Source organism: Pyxicephalus adspersus, chromosome 3 (assembly GCF_032062135.1).
Source record: "Pyxicephalus adspersus chromosome 3, UCB_Pads_2.0, whole genome shotgun sequence".
NCBI classification, from domain to species: domain Eukaryota; kingdom Metazoa; phylum Chordata; class Amphibia; order Anura; family Pyxicephalidae; genus Pyxicephalus; species Pyxicephalus adspersus.
In genome coordinates, this window is record NC_092860.1 from 55302946 (window position 1) to 55324972 (window position 22027).

General features: G+C 38.8%; 1 protein-coding gene across 2 annotated transcripts; it reads left to right on the forward strand.

The window, feature by feature from the left end:
- The first annotated feature begins 7739 nt into the window (after positions 1–7739).
- Positions 7740–18429, forward strand: TLE5 (TLE family member 5, transcriptional modulator). 2 transcript variants are annotated; one of them, XM_072404734.1, is made up of 7 exons: positions 7740–7919; positions 10168–10265; positions 12136–12199; positions 15148–15192; positions 16058–16120; positions 16782–16856; positions 17819–18429. In XM_072404734.1, exons 1-7 carry the CDS (start codon positions 7887–7889, stop codon positions 18035–18037), a joined length of 597 nt encoding a protein of 198 aa, XP_072260835.1. In that variant the 5' UTR covers positions 7740–7886; the 3' UTR covers positions 18038–18429. The 2 variants fall into 2 exon arrangements, with proteins under 2 accessions (XP_072260835.1, XP_072260836.1); XM_072404735.1 differs by having other exon boundaries at positions 17822–18429.
- The last annotated feature ends 3598 nt before the right edge of the window (positions 18430–22027 follow it).

Below are 22027 nucleotides of genomic sequence, written 5' to 3' on the forward strand. Positions count from 1 at the left end.
ACCAAACTGTAGATTTTGCCACTCCTAATATTGTAGCAATTTCTCGAATGGGTTTTTTCTGTTTTTGCAGCTTAAGGATGGCTTGTTTCACCTGCATGGAGAGCTCCTTTGACTGCATGTTGTCTGTTCACAGCAAAATCCCCCCCACTCACCTTAAATCAACTCCAAGCCTTTTATCTGATTATTTGATAATGACATAACAAAGGAAATGCCCACACCAGCCAATGAAATAGCCTTTGAGTCAATTATCCAATTATTTTTGAGCCCCTGAAATGAAGTGATTGTGTAAAAAAGGCTTTAGTTCCTCACATTTGTGTGCAATCTTTTTGTTCAACCCACTGAATTAAAGCTGAAAGTCTGCAGATGAACTTCATCTGAGTTGTTTCATTTAAAATTAATTGTGGTAATGTTCAGAATCAAAATTAGAAAAAAAGGTGTCTCTGTCCAAATATTTATGGACCTAACTGTATGTAAATAATTGGGTAGGGTCTGACGTAATATAAATCCCCAGATATTTGATAGCCTGGTTACAAACCCTAAAGGTAGTATTGATGCCTATGGAGTTAATTTAGGTTTGAGGGAGGGTGATGTTGAGCAATTCAGATTTATTATAGTTGACTTTAAATATACTAACTAGGCCAAACCTTTCAAATTCCTTTAGAATAGAAGGAATTGAAGTGTGGGGTGATGTTATGTATATTAAAAGATCATCAGCATAAAGTGAGATTTTGTATTGTGTATCTCTTTTCTGAATGCCTGTGTATCTCTTATCTGAACCGCTAAATGATCCATCACTACTGCATAGTCAACACAATTGTTTTATTGTTGTTTTAATATTTAAAACAATATTCTTTGTTCCATGGGTGGTGTTTCACTTTATTTACTACCGACACCAGAATTCTAATGCTTAATGTCCCACTAATTTCCATTAAACTTTTCTTGCCTATGTGTCATACAGTTAATGCTTGTCTCTACCCTCTTGAATAACAAAAATGTTAAAATTATAAACCAGGCGTAAAACCTGGTTTAGAATATCATCTTTCAAAGTCATCTGTTTAAAATGTATGAGATACACAATATTCCAGATCAAATATGTGTAAGGAAGAAACAAATTACTATTATGTGCTAAGATACATACAAATCAGTTCTACTGTAAAAGCTGTGAGATCCTGTTTATTGCATGACAAGGCTGGGTCTACACGGATGGTTTTAAAAATGCTTGTAAACGTTCTTATCGTGTTTTTATGCACTTTTAGTAGCGTTTTAAAGCTTGCCTTTAAACCACTGGAAAACGTTTATGATGTGTTTTCCCACATTTTGAAGCGTTTTCCCTGTGTTTACGTCTCAAGAATTTACAAAGGAGGTTGAACACGTACATTGATTCACCCACGTTAACCCTGTGTTTTAATTTTTAAAACATTGCAAGGAGCATTATCTATAACGCTAAAAAATGTGCCTCAAGGAAATGTCTGTGTAGACTAAGCCTAAAGCTGTTTATGAATGGGATTCTATACTGTACTTAAAGCTGTTTTGTTTGCTAATATTTTGCCCTCCCTGACCTGTTTGGTGCTGAAACAAACTAGCTGTTACTTAAACAAACATAACACCATCCTTCTGTTGAGAAAATACGCATGCGCATCATTGTTATGTAAACGCCTTATTCCCAATAAACCCCTGACTGTATTGTCTGACAAAGGTAATAAATACCTGTAAGTATTACACTCATACTTTATTAAGTATATTAATATCTATTGCTTAGTTCACTTTAACATCTACACAGATTGTCACTACTGAGATGGTACTAAATAGGCTTCAGTATTCCCCTCAGGGTGATATTGGGTACCTGAGGACATAATGGAGTAGAGTTTAGTCTACAAAGAGGCTTTTGCACCCAAGGGTCTGGATGTATGAGTCTAAAGGTGCGTACACACTTCCAATTTTTATTGTTCCAATCGAATGACGAACGATCGATTGGGCAAAAAATCGTTCGTAAAAAAGTAACCAACGACGCCGACGAACAAGGAAAGTCGCTGGAAACGAACGACCGGACCGACGGATCGGATTGGACGACGATCGTTGAACATCGTTCGTGTGTACGGTCGTTCGTTGATCGTCCATGTTCAGAGCATGCGTGATGAACGAACGTCCGTTCACTTTCCTGTCGTGCACATAGTTCCTCTATCGCTCAAACGATCGTATCTATTGTGTGTACAATATCTACGAACGATCGTGTCGTTACCTCTATGTGCAGGATCGGTGCTATACGATCGTTCATATATATCGTGCAGGAACGTTCGTCGTTCGTTTTCCGACGATAATAATTGGAAGTGTGTACGTAGCTTAAGTAAGCATGTGACTAGTCCCAGGGAAGGGCTCAGCAGGGTCTTCAATGGCACATAGGTTACTTCATTGAGTGACAATAATCTAGAAGGCAGAGGAGATTTTGAAGTATTGGACCGGTATGATTGATGGCTGAAACAATTTTCACCAGTCATTGTTATGGATCATTCTGTGCAAAATTAGAAGTGGTCCATGTAATTGCAATGTTATCGATCTGGTTCAAAACAAAATGCAAAATCCGTCTTGCAGAAGGTGATCAAGATAGCACAGCAAACATCTTCTTTCTCTGCTTCTGCCTAGTCAATATGTGCATTAATGGCTGATCCCTTTGTTATGCAACATTTTTGCACTTATTTGCCTCTGCATTTGTTGCAAGGTAATATCAGTGGGTTCATCAGATATGATTGCTATGAGCATGAACCCCTTTGGTGTGCATGAAGGAAGTGAAACAGGAAGTGAAGCATACTCCTAAGTAGGATAAGTAATGTGTATACATTTAATAAAAGCTGTAAATCTATTGCACAGAATATTTTGTTTTATTGTGTGAATAAAGAAAAAAATTATATTTTCATAGGTCTTATTAGGCTTTGCAAGTGCACTGTTCAGTTGTTCTACACCAGGGGTCGGCAAACTCTGGCCTTTAGGACAGATACTGCCCAGCCGGTAACTCATTCCGGCCTAACGACCCCTGGCCAATCCGGCCTAATGCCGGCTGGCAACCCACGGCTCCGGCTGCCTGGATCTCCCAGGGGGCGTTAGGAACTACCAGAGCGGGAGCCGCCTCCTTGCTGTTGCCCCCCTATTTAAAATAGGGCAAGCTTTCTTAAGGGAAATCCCTCTCCTCTGCAATGCATACGGAGGAGAGGGTTTCACTTCAGGTGGCATTCCCTGGTGGTGGGTGGAGCCATTAGGGAGGGATAGTCCAGCCTACTGTGCTCCCCCCCAACCCTGAAATGGCCTAGTGGCCATAAAAATTTGATGACCCCTGTTTTACACCATTATAGTTTTATTAGCAACAGTTATGCATTGCAAAGTCCTATTCCATAGATCAGATAAATTATCAGTCATTTCCACCTTGTTTGTTTCATAACTCACTAAAAATTTTAGGAAAGGCCTAAATGTGTGTTTGTGTCTAGCAGATATCTCTACCTGTTACAAATCATTTTCGTCTTGAGAAACAGATAGTTGCTCACTGTCTGTTAATTAAGTCTTGTGTCTTTATTGAACCCACAAATCCTTGCCAGGACATGTTTCTGTGCATGTGAACTATGTAGCTGTAACTGTGAGCAGTCGGAGATTGTACCAAAAGGCAGGTTTCTATATAATGCAGGAATCACATTCTACTACAACACAAAAATATCAAGCAGCAGGAGAATGTTCAGTCATTTCACATACAATGTCCTGTATTCAGAAACACCAATATATGTCAAACTTTCAAAAATATAAAAGCTTTCAATTACTGAAATCGGACACAGTAGGAGTAATACAGATTGTAATCTGATCTTCAGTTTTGTTTGCAGGGTGTGCTCTCTCTGTGTGTAGACAAAGACCATGTGCTTTCTGAAACACAGGTAAAACTTCACAGAAATAGTGTGCAATGTCCAGAAAACTATTGAACTCTGCTCTTTCACTGTTCTGTTTCAAATGTTCAGTTCAATATATCTACTGAGAGTCAGTCTGTTTGGACAGAATGGCAACTTGCTAAATCTGGCAAAATTCACAGGCAGCATTCATTTTAGTAATAAGACTCCAGCTGTAATCCAATGTACTTTACTCCAGGGTTGGCAGGTTTCAGACAGAGTGTTTTCTGAGCATTTTTCAAGATGAAAGAGCATCACAGAACAGTATGATTTTCATCTCTACAGGGAATTCACCATGAGGGTATAAAAAGAAAAGTAAAGGGAGCAGGAAGAATTCAGCAAGGGATTAGACAATGTAATACAAACATTAGGCTAGACACAGTAGAATGTGGCAAAACACATAAACACAATAAAAACAATAATATAACAGGCAGCACAATGTCCCTATAACCTCGGAGAATGTGTTTGTGGGAGGAATTGCTTTTAGCTGTGAACATAAGCTACAAAATTTGATCATCTAAAATTTGACTACTAAAAAAAATGACTTTTGTGAAATTTAACTTTTAGGAGATTTAAGCTTTTTCTTCTCCTTCTCTAATTTCACAACATTTTGAGTTATTTTCAAAGCCCATGAACATAATATTTTTGCTTGCTAAATTGCTGGGGATGTAAGAGGGGCTGTGGGAACATGTCTCAAGGAGAAAAGAAAAAAGAATTTTGTTTTTCGTTTGGAAAACTTTTTATCGATATTAATATCGGTTCCAAATGATAAACTTATCATTTGGAAAACTCATGTTTAGCCCCATCACAACTTTTTGTTAATTGAACAATTCCTGAACATACCGTAGTATTGTACTAAAATTGCTAGACAAGGAAAGGTCAAGAGGGCCTGTGGAAACCTACCCCCCCCCCCCCCCCCCCCCACAAAAAATAGTTTTTTCACATTTGCATCCCAATGCTGTTTTTGTTTGCAGCATTTTTTGTGACATTTATTGGCAAATTTGACTTGATCTGACAGACTTGAAAAACCTGTTGTAGCATGGGGTACTTGCTATCTCCAGGCTACGGGAGACACTATAACAAGTTAATACAAAATCAAAATCAAATCACTTGCTAGTTAGAATGCAATAACATTAGGTATTACATTTTTATTCATTAAATCTTTTTTTTTTCAAACTGTAGGGTAAAAGTCGGGGTGGTGGGCAGCAAGCATGCCCCCCTCCTGCCTGTACCCTGGCCCCTGTAACCAGGCTGGCCACATTAGGTGGATGGCAGTAAATATGTAGTTTCATCATTTCTCTCCTCACATCTGTGGGGATCTATGTAATGTTCATAGAATGTTATGTGACATTCATTTCAGACATATTTTCTAAACCAGTTACCTGTTTTTCCACTCACAATTTCCAAAATAGAGAAAAATCACAGCCCAGTATTACACCATGCGTAAAATTCTTAACCACACCCAAGATATGCTTTACTGTCCCACTAAAAATGCTGTAGTAGGGTGGTCTACTACAATACAATGCCATAGTTACATTTGAGCCAAGGTTAGCAGGGTCACCAGACTGGTACAGACCAATCTCAAAAGGTTTTCAGAGTATAATATTGCCTCCACCATGTCTTTCCATTGTAAAAGAAGATATCTGCCTACCAGTTTTAGTGCTACAAGAACATGCAAATATTGACATATGCTTCCCAAACTCACATCTTGATATATAGGACAATTGGCAACCACACGTTCCAGTGGTCAACTAACATACTGTATATCTTTCAAAAAGGATGCTTTTGGGCTAGGAGACTGTTCATATTTGGAACCCAAAGGTGTCCCCCCCCCAAAGTCTATTTGACCCTTTGATACACGTCTAAAGAAGGCAGAATAAACCATACTTTTGGGACTTTGTGGGCTTCCCAGTGACATATTCCCTTATTAACACATGCTATGTTCAGGCGGCAATAATCATTCTGATCCTGGTAAGGATTTGAGTTAAGGGATTTTCCTTGGCATCCTGGAGTTTGTAAATCAAAGTATGCTTTTGGGCTTTCCAATTAAAATGAGTGCTGGCACATATGGCACTGCTTCTCAATGAACTTCCTATATTCAAAATCCTCTCCAGAGAACATTTCTATAAAACCTTAGCTCTTAAGGTATAAGGACAACCTCTATTTGTGTTTCTAACAGGGCCTATATTTGCAGATTTAGAAAAAGGTCCACTTTCTGTTGTCCCGGTGGTCTAAAGTTAGTGGTTATATCCACTGAGTGATTAGGTGGTTTGTCATTTGCTAGTTTGCATTTGACAATATGAGCTGATTTCAAGCTCTATCATTTTAACAGATGTCTGTCTCTTTAAACTGATGACTGAATCTGAAGACCAGATTCCAAGGCACTCATTCAAAGAAAGATATACCCTGGTACAGTCCAAGTAGATTTGTCCTGCATTTTTATTCTGTAAGGCAGAGAAAGAGACGTAAGCATCATTCAGTTTGACTATATAAAGTCTGTCTTTGGACAGCTGGGACTAATAGAAGGTCTAGCCACTAGGTAAAATGTGGCCCTAGCAATGAGAGCTTTTTTATGTATTATAAATTGAAAAAAAATCCATTACTAAATTCATCCTCCAGCTCTAACAATTATGCCAGATGATCCGGATGCCCCTTTTAGCAAGGCACACCACCTGGCATTTTTTGGGTGGTTACTAAAGAGTTGTATCACAATATCAGGGATGCAACCTGCCTACAATTTCTTTCCACCCAGCCTAAAAATTTCCAAGTTGAACACTGGAATGACATTTGTGTTTACAGCATGACTGTCAAATGCTCACATAAATTAACACAATCTCCTTTGGAATTTTAACAAAAATCTCAGTGCAGCATAAAACACTAAGTAAAATGAATCATTTTCTTTAAGCTTTACCATCCTATCACATAAATATCACACTTATCATTTCAGACTCAAGACTTTCTCAGGTATGTTTTGGGTTAAATGTATCAATACATAGATTAGTTGAAAATGATTTTGTGTTTTTGGGTTTAGGTGATTTGGCTTTCCCTCAAAAATGGACTTAGACCATATTAATGATATATGTTTGGGACTATGTTTGGGACATTAGATTGTGAGCTCCTTTGTGGGACAGTTACTGACATGACCAAGGACTTTGTACAACGCTGTGTAATGTGTCAGTGCTATAAAAATACAAATAAATAATAATAGTAGCAAGTCATGAAAAGTTTGGCATAGTCATTTACCAATGAATAAATGGAAAACAAACAGCCCATTGTCTCTCCCTATACTCAGCTCTCTCTGCAAGCTCCAACATTGATAATATGTCTGCTGTGAGCCCAGCCTTTTATAGAAAATAGTCAGGGTTACCTATTCCATATTGATACTTCTGACTGACCTGACGGGACAAGACTGTGAACTACATTTTAGGTTGTCCCCCATTTCTGTTTAAAAGTTCATTACTACTCATTACTATGTTTTTAAAGCACATTACTACTCCCAACTGGCAGTGTGACATATCCCTACCTTACCCTCATACTGAGCCTAAACCTGACCCCATGGGAGGACAATCCCTCTACATCCCACAGGTGTGAGCTCACCTAGCATGCTGTGCCGCATGAGGGCTTGGCGTGCACACTGATCGCCAGCAGAGGGCGCTAGAGGCATGCTTAGTGTTAGCCGCCATTAAACAAAAGGATCCCCTGTGGGGAGAGTGCTGAGATCGAGCATCAGAGCTGGGACAGGCCGGGGGTTGAGGGGAGGGGAGAATCAGGTGAAAGATCGGGGCAAGCAGTCTGCTGAGGTTGAGGAAGCGGAACTGAGGCGCTACAGGCCCACAGAAAGCATAAGAGCTACGTAAAGGCCCAGGCCGGGGTCACTGAGCCTCGGAAAAAGCAGCGGGAGAGGCTGGGGGCTGCCAGCGTTGAGCCTCGGTGTCAGATCAACTCAGAGCAGGGCCGGAGTGGGATATGATGTTTCCTCAAAGCAATAGCCGCCACTCGGTGAGGAGAAGGCCCGGGACAGTGTGTTTCTATGTCTGTGTGTGTATTTATATATGTGTGCGTATTCATATATATGTATATGTGTATTTATGTATGTATGTGTGTGTGTGTGTGTGTATATATATATATATATATATATATATATATATATATATATATATATATATGTGTGTGTGTCGCCTCGTGTCGGTGCCAGGACAGGAAGAGCAGTGTGTGCAGTGTTATGTCTCCTTCTCTCTGTGTGATTTCTCATGTATGTACATGTGTGAGCCTGACAACAGGCCGGGGGCTCACATGTTTATAATAGGACAGGCTATGTCTAGCTGTACATATTAATGTTACAATATGTGGATTCCCTAAATTGTATGGACAGCCTATCTGTTGTGGGAAGAGTAAGGAAGGCCTGCAACCATTGTTAGCTCCTATTTGTACAATTGTGTCCTGCTGGGAAGGTTCCCCCTCACTTCCTGTGTCAGGGATGCCACAGGAAGTGAGGGAAGATCTCTGCCTAGGGTAATTTCCTTTCCAGGCATCTGGCATGGAACCTTGGATCCTGTTACCCCTCACTTTTTGTTATGGTGACATTGATTATAATGGTTACTAGGACAAACATGTGTCCCAAGGGGGGACAGGTAGCAATAAGAAAATAATCCAAAAGCACATAAATATTCGCCGTATACCTCAAAGTGGGACTAAACCTACAGGTAAAACATGTGAGAAGGAAGGGTGTTTTATTGCAGAAAGGACAGGGGTGTTCAAGTAGAAATTAATTATTAATAAAATGTGATCAGGGAAGTCCTTTTTCTTTTTTTACAAGGGACGGGTGATGTTCTTTTTGCAATATAAACATTTTACCTGGCACCTCACCTCTCTTCACTCCATTGCCCAGTCCTCTTCCCGGTCGGAGATCTTTAGCCATCTTTATTGCCCTGGCTGGAATGATGCAGCTCCCCAGTTCATTCATCCCTGGGATTCTACACTGGAGTGCATACACATAGACCGCTGTATGTTTTAGAGAGGATTGTGACCAAGCTGGTAAGTTTGTTTTATTACAGATGGGACATCTGTCTACAGAAAAGACCCGAAGGAAAATAACCAATCCTGCTCTTCAGTGATTGCTGCTATTCTCAACTTCCTGTCTGGGAAGTGTGCTCAGCTGATATCAGGGAAGGCTAGTAGAATGATTGGACATTGCTATCTCCAGGGTCACTGCCAGATACTTCAAATAGTGTTGGGGTCTTGGACTTGTATTCTTCTGTGCTGATCCATGTAGGGTCCCTTAAAACCCCACCATAGTCACCTTTTCCAGCTGAGCAATGAATAGCAGTAAAAACCTGATGGGCTGTCTCCACAACTAAGAGAAAACATGTCAACCTGGCATACACTTTATTATTAAACAGGATTTATATAGTGCCAACATATTACACAGTGCCATGCATTATTATGGGGTTGAAAATAATGGATAGATACAGACAGGTACACAGGAGGAGAGGACCCTGTTCAGAAGGGCTTACAATCTAAAACCATTTGTTCCCTTAAGGAGAAAATACACCCACTTCTGTTCACTCCATTACCAGTCCTGACATACTAACCCAGTATTATTCATGGTCTGGATCCAAAGTCACCATGATTGGCCAGGTTGTATTGGTGTGCACACGTTGATTTGTTTTCCACAGCCTGCAATGCTGGGATTCTTCACTAAACCGCACATGTGTAGCTCAGTAATCATTGATCAATAGATTGTGAACAAACAGGTAAGCTTTTATTGCAGGAGGAGCTACCTGCCCACACTGTTTCTTAGATTTAGTTCTGCTTAAAAGCATATCTAAGTCATCACACAAAACTAACATGCATTGTATGTTGGATATATAAAAACCATATGCACTTTTTTTTCCTATTGAAGAAATGTAGTCTTAAAAACATTCCATTTCCATGCACAAATACAGAAGAAAGGTCTTTGTGGAGCTGGATGACTGCTTCCTACATGTGTAGGGTTTTGTGAAACATTTCTTCCATGTACTATTTTATTAATGGTTTCATAAATTAAAATTGCAGGGGTAAGAGTTGGGAATTTACTAACTATTCCCAGAGATTATTTGGAGCTAATTGCGGGTGGTTTGTTAGGTGGACCCCCCCCCCATTGGGCTGTGGGATCTTCCTTGTCCTTGTCACAGTGGTGCAGAAGGAGCATTACACAAATAAAAAAAGATTTGTGTGCATTGTCTGAAGTCTCATCTCTTGTCCTTAGGGCTCCTCTCACCTGCCCCAGCAACTCAAGTTCACCACCTCGGATTCCTGTGATAGGATTAAAGATGAGTTCCAGCTGCTTCAGGCACAATATCACAGGTAAGAACAGGCACATTCATACCCTCGGACAACCTTTTTTTTTTCTTCCACGCTAATGGAACCAATATAAGATAGACTCCTAGTGCTAATTCATCATACAGCATCAAAAGGGGTTTGAGCTGTTGTGTATGTCCTAAATGTTGTACACAACTGTCACATCACCTTACTTCTGGCCAGCAGCCAAGCCAGCTATTCCTGTAATGAACTATTGTTGTCATTTCCTCTGCCAATTGATTTTACACTATGCTCACTGATTGGTGATATAGAGCAGGTGAGAGAAGCTGCAATGTGTTTGATCATTTATGTTGATATTCATTCCACATGCATTTATCCTCCCCCCACACACACAAAAATAATTGGTTATTGTAAACAAGATGATTATCTCTAATCAGTATGGAATTCATATGATTTGAACCTAAATTCCACCATAACTTATATTCTGATTTAGGTTGGATACCAGCAAGTTGAATCTCCATTTAGTTTCTTATTTCTTCCTGCAACACAGAGTAACACCATTGCTTAAAGATGTAGCTCCACACTGTGCACAACAGAAACAGGTGCCGGTTTGTCCTTTGAGCATTCTACATAATGTTAAATGCCAGAGGAACCCAGTAGTAAAAGTTTACCAGTCAGGAGATGAAGCACATATTTTACCACTGGAATTCAGGAGAACTCAAAAAACCAACATATGATTCAACTAGCTAACACCTACCCACATCTTAGAAGTCTGTTTTGCACTGACTTTTCTTTAAAATCTCCCACCCATTAAGATATTTGTTACAGAGTTTGTTATGGGGTGACCCTTGCCCATACACCTGTCATCTTAGAGCTTTATAGCCATAGAATCCCTTTTATGTGCCATGAATAGTGCAGCCTCATCACCCCTCACAGACATCCCCAGCCTTACCTGACGTTAGACTAAAAAAAAGAAATGGTTAATTGAATGTAAAGCCCTCACATATGAGTGCAAATTGAGTGCGTCGCACAATTGCACCACACATATCGGGAATCACATCACACTCCAGCATGGGAGTTAAAATTTTATGGCCATCATGCACAATTCATTCTAAATTGATAAGCCAAAGAAATGTTGACAATTATAACCCACCAACATAACTGGAGTCCTGACAAATTTCAGTGAGCTGCTGGAATGTGATATACAGTGGTTTGCCAAATGGCCCATCTTCCAGGTTGCAGCCATAGCAAATGTACTAGCCACTTTTATATCATATTGCGTAAAATGCTGCACAGTGCAGAACTTAATTAGAGAAGTAAATATACATGCCTGCTGTAAATAGACGAATGGATACTTTTTGAAGTGGTGCCCAAAGTTCATCTTTAGGCCTAAGCCACATGAGCAATTTTACTGCAACTAAATATTGCTTATAACTGATTGCCATAATTAATGAAATCATCTCCCTATTGCCGTGTCTTTAAGTTGGTCTGAGACTGATATTGAATGATCAGACAACACTGTGATTATTAATGATCATTGTTATCCGCAGTTAATAAGTATTAAAGGAGAGAAGCTTAAGGAAATGGATTGATAGAACTGGTGGCCAACTTTTTGCCACTGGATTCCCCAATTACCAATGTAGCTTAAGTGCATGTAAACCCTAACCATTCTCAATAAAAGTGTTTAGTTATATCTCTTTAATGAATGCATAAAATAGCAGCCAGTATTTTCATGTTATTGTTTAGCAACCCTCTAAGCTACTTTTTAAATTCTCCTTTACTTCTACATGAAGTGACCAGACTTTCTCACTGAGAAAATGTTAACTTTCCTATTGTAAATGCAGTTTTTCAGAGATTTTTCCATTTTACCAGTACATTTGTACAGCCTTTTTAGCAGAATATTTATGTCTTCCAGTCTAAAATTGGAATGTGACAAGTTGGCCAGTGAGAAATCGGAGATGCAACGACACTACGTCATGGTAAGCTCTCGGAGGGTAAAAAAAAACTCCACAACTATTGTCACCCTTTAATAATTCACAACATTTAAAGCATTGTGTTGATATTGACTGTGCAATAGAATGTCATACATCTTTATTTTTGAACTTGTTGGTATTTCAGTATTTCTCATGGCACCTGTTATTACTACTTCTGAATTGCTTGGGTGCTGTTGCATGTTGTTATGAGTTATTAGCTGACTTTGCTTTATGCCCTTTGAAGTCACATTGAATTTCTTAGCAGCTATATATATATATATATATATATATATATATATATATATATATATATATATATATATATATATATATATTTATGACCGTGGTGATGCGTAAATCAACATGCGTGTGGTTTTACAGACACGTTAGAAGAGTGAACAAGCCTGAAATAGAATAATTTAGCACATTCTGATAAGTCTGTTACTTTGGTACCTTCCTTAGACTTGCTCACTATGTTTGTGTAAAGTCCTCCACCCCAGACTACACACTTAATTCTCTCGCTCCACTTATTTGTTGAAATGCCACCCAGATATCTTGCATCAGCCAGTGTTGGGGAGCAGTGCGCTCCTCTGTCACGTGACTGCTCTCATTCCTAGCCGTAGACCACTGGGTCCAAGCAATCCACAATAGGAGGAGGCCACATGTATTTCAATGTAGTTATTTTAGAGTGGTGGGGGGGGGGGAGTTCTAGAGAGACAAGTATAAAATGCTTTAGCTTCAAAAGCCAAGGTGACTGTGCCTCTGTGTGCTCTAAGAACTCCTCATAACATGAATCAATTCCATTTCAGATGGCACAGCAACTGTTAGCAGTTGATCAGTAAATGGTCGGCAATCCTTAAAGCATTGACACAGGATATCTTGTTTCTGCCTGGGTTTGTTCTGGTTCTATTTTCTGTTTGCTTTTTTACCCTATATTTCTTCCCTCTATTTAAACTTTGAGTGCCTCAAAATGTGGCCTAGTATGAGGCCCTAGTTGTTAAAAATGTATTTCAGACTTGGTTTGCACATTTCTGACCCATGGTAATACTTGCTAAAGAGGCCAGCTTCTCAATTAAGGGTCTTCTCTGGTGCCAAGAGTTTTGTGATCAATTTAGGAGGCCTTCCTCATTTTATCCCCTTGGAGAAGCTCTTTACTCCCTCAGTTCAGGGCAATTAGGTCTTTAATTATGTCTGCCAAGATGTAGCTGCAGATGGTTAAGCAGCCAGCTATGCTCCTGCTTCACTTTAACCCCTGAGGGCAATTACAAAAACCTTCCTGTTTGTATATGGAGTAATGATCCTTCCCTCCTAAAATCCACCTCAAGGGACCATAACAATTCTAAGCATAAACAAGCAAAGCTTGTGTGCAAGGATTCTTTTTCTGTTTACTATTATGCTTAAAATTGCTTTCAGTGAATGTAAATCAGTGTGACTCCATCAGAGTGCTGGGAAGGAAGGGGTTATGTTAGATGGCTGAAGCCTTTCCAAGATGTGGAAGCAGGAAAAACTGGAGCTTGAGTAGTGCATAACTGCCTGCCAAAAAATAATTCCACCCCCCCCCCCCCCTTCTTCCCCTCTCAGCAGGTCTCCTGGCTTATCCCTCTCTTGTGGGGTTATGCCATTCATTCACTCTTCCAGACAGCTGCTTGTTACAGGATGGGGAGGGGAGAGGGCCAGGGCAGAGTGTAAATCTGCCTAAAAATCTTTCTGGGACTTGTAAGACAAAGAGGTCAGGCTCTAGGGAGGAGGTGAAGGGGGGCATCTTCCCAGACAGGGGATCATTGTATTTTAACTGTTTCAGACCAACAGGTTACATTGATGTATAAACTATAAGTTAGATCTTACCGCATTTGTGTGATACAATTAAATTAGTAGAATGTTACTTTCTTGATTGGCAGCCTTTATGTTAGCCTTATGTTGTAGCCCTTTCTAGCTTTTCTGTAACTCCCATGTTTTTATTGTTATCATTTATTATTACCTCCAGGATCATAATATTAAAAAAAAAGTTCAGATATAACTCTTCTTTTAATGGGCAGTCCTCTGACACAATCAGTCTTGTTTATAATAATAAAAACAGTTGTGGAAAGGAAGGGGGGTTTAATTTGATGATGATTTCTGCAGGGCAGCATGGTGGCTCAGAGGCTGGCACTCTGGTCTTTGCAGCGTTGGGTCCCCAGTTCAAATCTTGCCCAGGGTACTATCTGTATAGAGTTTGCAGGTTCGCCCCATGTTTGCTTGGTTTTCCTCTCCAAAAACATGCAGTTAGGTTAATTGGCTTCCTCCCAAACTGTCCTTAGATGGTGTTAAGGACATTGGATTGTGAGATAAAGCGCTGCATAATATTTCGGTGCTATATAAATATTAGTTATTAAAATTAGAAATCCTAATGTTTTTATATTCTAAAGTGTTAGGTTACCCATACCATAGGTTTTAGTCATAAAGTCATTCTCTTTGGAGCTGCCACTGGGAGACGCCACATGTAGCATCTCCCTAGAAGCAGCAGTTGCCTAGCATGAGGGAACAGTAAACTCCCCACAACCTTATGGCCATTGTAAACATAGCCCAAGCCCTTGAGTTTCTGTGACTGTTTTAGGACATAATTTGGGAGAGATTAGCCCTCCCTTTCTATCCCTGATTAGAGTTGGGTTTTAGCATTGTGTAGTCCATTGTTTGTCTGTGATCCTCACAACAGATTACCTTGGTCAGTGAGAATACGTTTTCAGGCCTGTTGTGCCATCTTCGGTTTCAAACACATTTCCTGTACATGGGAACATCGTTTGCATAATATTTGGTATCCTCACATTTTTATTTGATAAATGTATGTTTTTCTCAGTAGGTAAAAGTCATTAGTTCTTTTGAAACATTTTTAATTCACTCTCAATGTCTTTATGTTTTATTTATATTTGTGTAAACTGATGTATTCACTTATATTAACAGAATTTTTTTTTCCTCAGTATTATGAGATGTCTTATGGTCTGAATATTGAAATGCACAAACAGGTAAGCACGAGGAACTGTGGTTAGGGAGGACTTTTTTATGCATTGTGACAATGATAGCCACAGTTTTTAAATATAACAATAGAAGTAGATGGCTTCTAACATGGTGAATTTTCTACAGACTTCCCAACAAGGCCTTTGTATTTTTTGCAGGCCTGGGAACTTCCACTTAAGTTGTAGACAAATCATAACCGCCACAATAACCTGGCTACACAGCTGTCATGAATCAATTGCACAGACCCACAATCATCACATGTCTTTGGATCCCTTGTATTAAAGAATTCCGCAAAGTTCCTCATCCAGTTTAGGATTTGGCTGAGATCCTCCTTTCTGTCTGCTGGATGTAGATTTATTACAGTCAGAGGCCGATTATCAGGGAAAAGGTCTTCTTGAGTCCAAGTGCTTCTGTATTAGTAACCAGATTCCAGCTGCAATACTTCCAAACTTCCCCCTGGAGGGACAGATTTCTTTACTTGTTTCTTCGGAATGGAGGAATTTGTTGGTTGCCCTTTCGGCACAGTGTCATGCAGAAGACATTAGAAGGGATCTATCATTTTTTTGTTGTTTGAGTTTTTGTGATCAAACTTCAATCCGTTCAAAAGCTTGTTTTACAAATACAATTATAGTATTGCTTTTTTTCTGAGTGTATTGTAAATTGCCCCTCATCTGTGTCTAGTGTATAAAATGCACAAGGCTTATAATCTATACATAATGTGAACCCAGATTACAAGTAATATAATATTTGTAAATGCCAACATTATACAAGGTACTGTACGGAGAAGTAATAAAAGACAGGCACTTATTTTTTATTGCTGTTTTCAATTATTTTGGGCATTGTTTTAACTAATTTTCTTTTATTTTCTTCCAGGCTGAAATTGTCAAGAGGTTAAATGGAATTTGTGCCCAGGTTTTGCCTTACCTCTCTCAGGAGGTATGTTTCTCTGTGGTTATGGGATAGAAAACTTTAATACATAAAATACACAGCACATTATTGGTGTGGTGTCACAATTCCTCTTCCTTTACTTGGCCTTAGCTGTTTCTTTGTAATGTAAATTAAGGCAAAATGAATGCCAAGAAGCATGTAATAAATGTCTTTAATACAAGCATATTTCTTGTGTTTTTATCTTCTTAAAGTATAGGAAAAAATTCAGTTTATCTGCCAGAAATGCATTGACTGATGTTCTAAGGTTTAAGCTTTTGGGCAGGGTCCTCTCCTCCTGTGTCACTGTCTGTATCTGTGTGTCATGTACAGTGCTGCGTAATATGTTGGCCTTATATAAATACTGTTTAATATTAATAATAATGTCTTAGTTGTCTATGACTGAGCTACTGAACCACTCCCAATCTTACATCTGTGTAACATAAAGGTTGATAGTTTTATACTTGAAAGATAAAAAATAGGAGGGCTCTTAACACAGGAAGTGTTGAGAAGACACAGGACGAGGTTTACAGGATTTATTTTTTTTTGGGGGGGAGCTAAACAGATGCTAAACAATAAGACATTCGTAAATTTACCTTAATAAATAACACAGGATTTATTTCTTCAATCTATTTGTCTTTGTGCTAATCTGAATTCTGTCTTTGCTTTGCAGCATCAGCAACAAGTCCTGGGCGCCATTGAGAGAGCAAAGCAAGTGACTGCGCCTGAACTGAATTCCATTATCCGTGTACGTTAGTGTTTTTAAAGTCATTTGGTGTTTATTGCATTTTTTTGTTTGCCATACATTAAATGTATTATGTAGACATTTTGTACTATTAGTAAAACAACTTTCTTCAATCTAAAACTGATGAAAACAAGTTTGTATAATTTTTTTCATTAAGAAAATTAAATCTTTTTTCCAAAACCATATTGCCAAAATCGAGTTTAGTCTCTGCCTCCCTTCCAAAAAAATCTATTTATTTATGATTAAATGAACAGGTCTAGTCCATAAACATACAGAATGAATAGAAGAAAGCAGGAATAAAAGGTAAGCAAGGTACTTTTTGTTGGCAAATGCTAAAGATTTCTACTAGTGTTAGTTTATCTCTGGCTCCTGATTGACAGAACAGCCTAATACTGAGAATACCAGCAGTGGCCTGAAACTAGCGTAATGTATGTGTAAGCATTTCTAGCTACTTGCATTATTTACCAAGAAAGGTATTCCTATAATAGATATTGGAGCTAAAGAAGATATGGAAGCTGCTTTTGCTGACTTTTCCTTCCAAAGTTACCATTTTGCTCATTTGTCAATGCTGTTCTTGTAGCTGAGTCACTAAACTTTTAGGTTTAGGTCAGAATTTCTGACTTCATGCTGATTTTCTTAATCTGCATGCGCGTTTCAAGTCAGTACCTAGAAAACATTGAAGCCAGGGACTTCCAGTCAGCTTGTATTCTTAAAAGGGGGAAGCTATATGTTGCAATGCAGGTTTTCCTGAACCAAAAGGTTTTCTGCAGTTTTAATTCCATATATTCTCAGATTTAGAAAAAGCCATGAAGTCCGCATATATGCAGATTACTCCTTGACAGTCGGTAGGTGACATCCATCACATTTAATTAATTTAGTGCTGGTGTTGTTTTTTTCCTGTTTTTATTGGTGATGGTTTTGCAGCACTAATTCCCTTTCTGATGTTTTATTCACTTACCCTACAGCAGCAACTTCAAGTCCATCAGCTATCACAGCTACAGGCTCTTGCCCTCCCTCTCACCCCCCTACCTGTGGGACTGCAGGCACCCTCCCTGCCTGTCAGTGCAAGCAGTGGCCTTCTCTCTCTGTCTGCACTTGGATCCCAAGGACATCTTCCCAAAGAAGACAAGAATGGCCATGATGGGGATCCACGGCCTGATGATGACGGAGACAAGTCAGACTAAGACATGGAGGAGATTTAGATGGATAAAGGTGCAGCGCAGTGGTAACTCTAGCACTGTTATGTGGAGTTACATTGTAGAGTATTACCCAACATGCACTGGAAAGCCTCTTTTGTCTAAGGGTTAACAAAGCAAGAGACTGTCAGCCAGGAGGGCCGCTGTATATGTTATTGGACTATGAATACATATATATATTTGGAATGTAATGCAAATTGTAATGTAAATTGGCTAATCTTAACAAAAAGCACAAACTCACAAGTTTTTATACAAAACTCATGTCATCATATTGCTTTGGCTTAGTATTTTAGTTTATGAACCACTTTAAACTGGTTAGGGTCAGTTGTGTGGCTCGTTCGCAGAACATATACTAAATAATATAACCTGGTTGGCCCCAATGCACAGCTCTGTAATTGCCTTTATTCTTGTAAAAAATCATTCCTTGCAAATCATAGTAGCAGTTTGCCCCATGTTTATATGGAAACAATTCTGACTGCAGGTCAGAAGGAAGATGTTTTAAAGCAGTATACTGTAAACCAGTATACCACTAACAGTTCACTAGGAACCAATGGCAAAACACACCAGTTCTTACTGATATACCAGAATATGTTTTATAGGGATTTATTCACTCATGAAGGTGACCATTAAGGCCAAATCAGGGGAGCGATTCTGCTGTTCACAAATCAAAACACAGCGATGACTCTGCCCTATGCTGTCACTCTCAGAATTCTTGAGAATCTTGCCTGCTTGTGCCATCTAATTATGCCAGCCAGTAAGAGAACTACTCTATAGGTAAGGAGTGTCTGGCCATATACCTTGCAGTGTGATTGCGAAATGTTTAAGGATTATGGATTGTTTTGGTAAATCTAAGGAAAATTGTGCATTAAAGAGGAAGTAAACCCAAAACAAAAAAATCCCACTTACCTTCAATCCCGCAGAGCAGTCCATGTATCGGGAGGTTTCTTCCATCAGTTCCCGCATCGTCCTGGTATTCGTCTTTGGGCTGGCGTGCCAGGAGCTGCCATCTTCTCCTCTTCTACCGGGTTTTTCTTCCTTTGTCACCCGACACAGGTGCAACATCACGTGATGTAGATTGGGAAAAGATCAGCAATTAATTCCTTTTTGATGAAGGGGCTCCTATGCACAGAAGCAGCAGCCAAGAGCCTTCTGGGATGCGTGACATAGGTATCCCGGGAGGTACTGTGCTCCCATTCTCGATCACCTAGAATAAGGGGTCAGTGCTGCACCCTTTTTTTTTTTTCTTTTAAAAAAGAGTGTTGCACTTAAAAAAAAAAAAAACACAACAGAAGTTTTACTTTAAATAAAAGGTTTGTCTACCCTTTTATGTAAAGTGAAAATTCTGAGTTTAGGTACTGCTTTAAGTTTGCAAAGTAAACGGCCAGCTTTAGTTCTCCTGACCTTTTAGATTGCTCATCTGGCATACCCCTTATACTACAATTTCCATGAATAAATATTGGGGTTATTAAGTAAAGGTGTTGCCTACAGAGTCTGGTATATTAGACTTCTTTCTCTTATCTCCATTAGGAGAATTACATCTGGATTAATATGGGTAACTTCTCCATGTTCTTTCCTGAGAGTTTTATACATATGACTGGTTTAATGCCCAGGTCAAGCCTGTGTTGTGTAAAGTGTGTTTACTTTGTCAGCTGCTGTTTTTAGAAAATTTTATTGAAATGTAAAGAACAGACTTGCTTTATATGGGTTTACAGCAAGCAAATATTGTTACAGATGTGGGCATTTACACTAGTTGAATTTAAAAAAAAAAAAAAAAAAAAAACATTTTATTGAACATAAAACTGGATTCAAGGGTGTTCTCTAAAGATGTCCCTGTGGTTTAAGCAAAATACAGTAATCTATAGAAGCAATCATAATTATTCTTATTCAAGAAACAATTTTAAAGCATGGTTGCTACTGTGCATCAGTTCCCTTTGGATTGGTATTTATTATCCATAACAATCACAGATAACCCGATGCAGGGTAAGCACAAGTGATCGCAATGTGTTGTTGTATTAAGTTAGTAAATACACACTGCAATGGTATCAATGTCAAATGTAAAAGCACATGGTAAATAAAAATATGGGGATAATTTATAAGGAATGGCCATTTGCTGTTTCACTTGTTTCTGCCCCTGTGATTAAAGGTATGGTAACCAATAAGGACAGTCTCAGATGGGTGAACGGACATGCTTTGCATTTCTTAGTAGAAACAATACAGTATGTGTTAGCCTTGCTTAGCAATATCAGCTCAATATAAAAATGCAAAAAGGACAACAGTCCAGTTCAGCTTTGCATCGCCCATCTAATATTGCCCTGAGTTTATGTACTTGTTTTAGAGTTCCAATGTTCCTGGTTTAGTAAGCAGCATTGGCAGTAGTTTGTTCAGTAAAATCTTTAACCTCTGTGTTCTGGAAAAGCTTGCAGTCGTTCAGTCTCTGCATAACAGCGCTGCATCTTTATTCCTGGTATTTCAAGGTGGTGTAATAACAGAAAAAAAACACTTTACCCTGTATTTGCCAATAATTTGCATGGCATTGTAGGAGGATAAAAAGAAAAATGACACCCCTCCATCTATTTGTAAAGTAGCGTGTACCCAGACCAGGTGTGTTCTCTGTACATAGCCCTGTAGAAATGCTAAAACACCTCGCTTTTATATTTTACTTTTTTTTCTTCATTTTTTTTTTTTTTTTGTTTTTCCTTTTCACTTTGTGTCTGATCACTGACGTGTTGGTATTCTGTGTGGAGGGTGTGACTGTGCCTTTTTCAATAAATTGTTTTCAATGCCTGCTCAGAATCTGTGTTTCGTATTGTCTATTTACATGATGGATATGGTGTGATGAGGACAGCACTAACAACATTGTCTTGATGAATAATATTGCTAAAGGAAACATAGTCTAGAATGTGATAAACTTCCTGCCAATGGTTTCTTGAGGGATTCCTTAAATGTCTAATAACAGTAATTCAGTTGAGAAATAAAAAATGATTGGATAAAATGGGAGATAGAGATATATACATATATCTGTACCATAATTCTTAAATGTACTAGTAATCTACCAATGATGGGTTTAATGCTACTATACAAGATCCAATATAAAATGCAGTTTAGTACATAGATCATTGTACATGTACATAGTACATGTTTAGTACATAGATCATTTGTGGACGCTTGACCATAAAATCTCAAAATGTAATTGCCCCCCACCATCCTCTCACTCCTTGCAGCCAGAACAGCTTTTGCTGTTCTGTAAAGGTTTTCCATAGGATTTTAGAGTGTTCATGTGGGAACTTGTGCCCATGCAATCTAAAGAACATGATACAAGGTACTGGTGTTAACTTAAAACATTGGGCTCAGGTTTGCATTCCACCCGAAAGTATTCAAAAGAAATAAGGTCAAGGGCCTTCTTCATACGTCCCAAGGTCTGAAGTGTAAAGTTGAAAAGTCAATCTATATTGCATATACTGTATAATATTTGCATAGCATTACAAGTACCCTACACTGGACATACCTAAACTAAATCATTTAGAGGGGCTGACGGCACAGTTTTGGCCATACAGGTTCATAGGTGAGGTGGTCAGCTGTCTACAAAAGTTTGGTCATTGGTAGTATATTTCATTTTTTTTTTATTATTCTGAATGTGTACATATCCAGTTAACTGTTTCACAGGGATTTAATGAAATCCACTGGTGGTCAACACAGGAAGACTTCATCTGAGGATGGGATATTATCATTACATTTAGTAAATATAATTCTATTGTTTAGATACAAAGGCTGCATCCATACCACAACCTCAAGATACAAACCCAAAGGTTTATTTCCGAAATGTATGCACAGTTTGGCATGATTTGAGACATTTAACATTGAATAATGAATGTATAAACAATAAATGTGCACATAAATACGTAGAGGGTTATAAAGAATAGGAATTTTCTATGTTGCTAGGAAATTCTCAAAACTGCATGACATAATTCCCATTTATTT

What these genes read in the sequence shown, in the direction of transcription:
- TLE5 (XM_072404734.1), top strand. Translation starts at nt 7,887, where the DNA reads ATGATGTTTCCTCAAAGCAATAGCCGCCACTCG. An exon ending in TGCAACGACACTACGTCATG is followed by an intron (nt 12,200 to 15,147) that starts GTAAGCTCTCGG and finishes TTTTTTCCTCAG; the next exon opens with TATTATGAGATGTCTTATGG. An exon ending in AACTGAATTCCATTATCCGT is followed by an intron (nt 16,857 to 17,818) that starts GTACGTTAGTGT and finishes CTTACCCTACAG; the next exon opens with CAGCAACTTCAAGTCCATCA.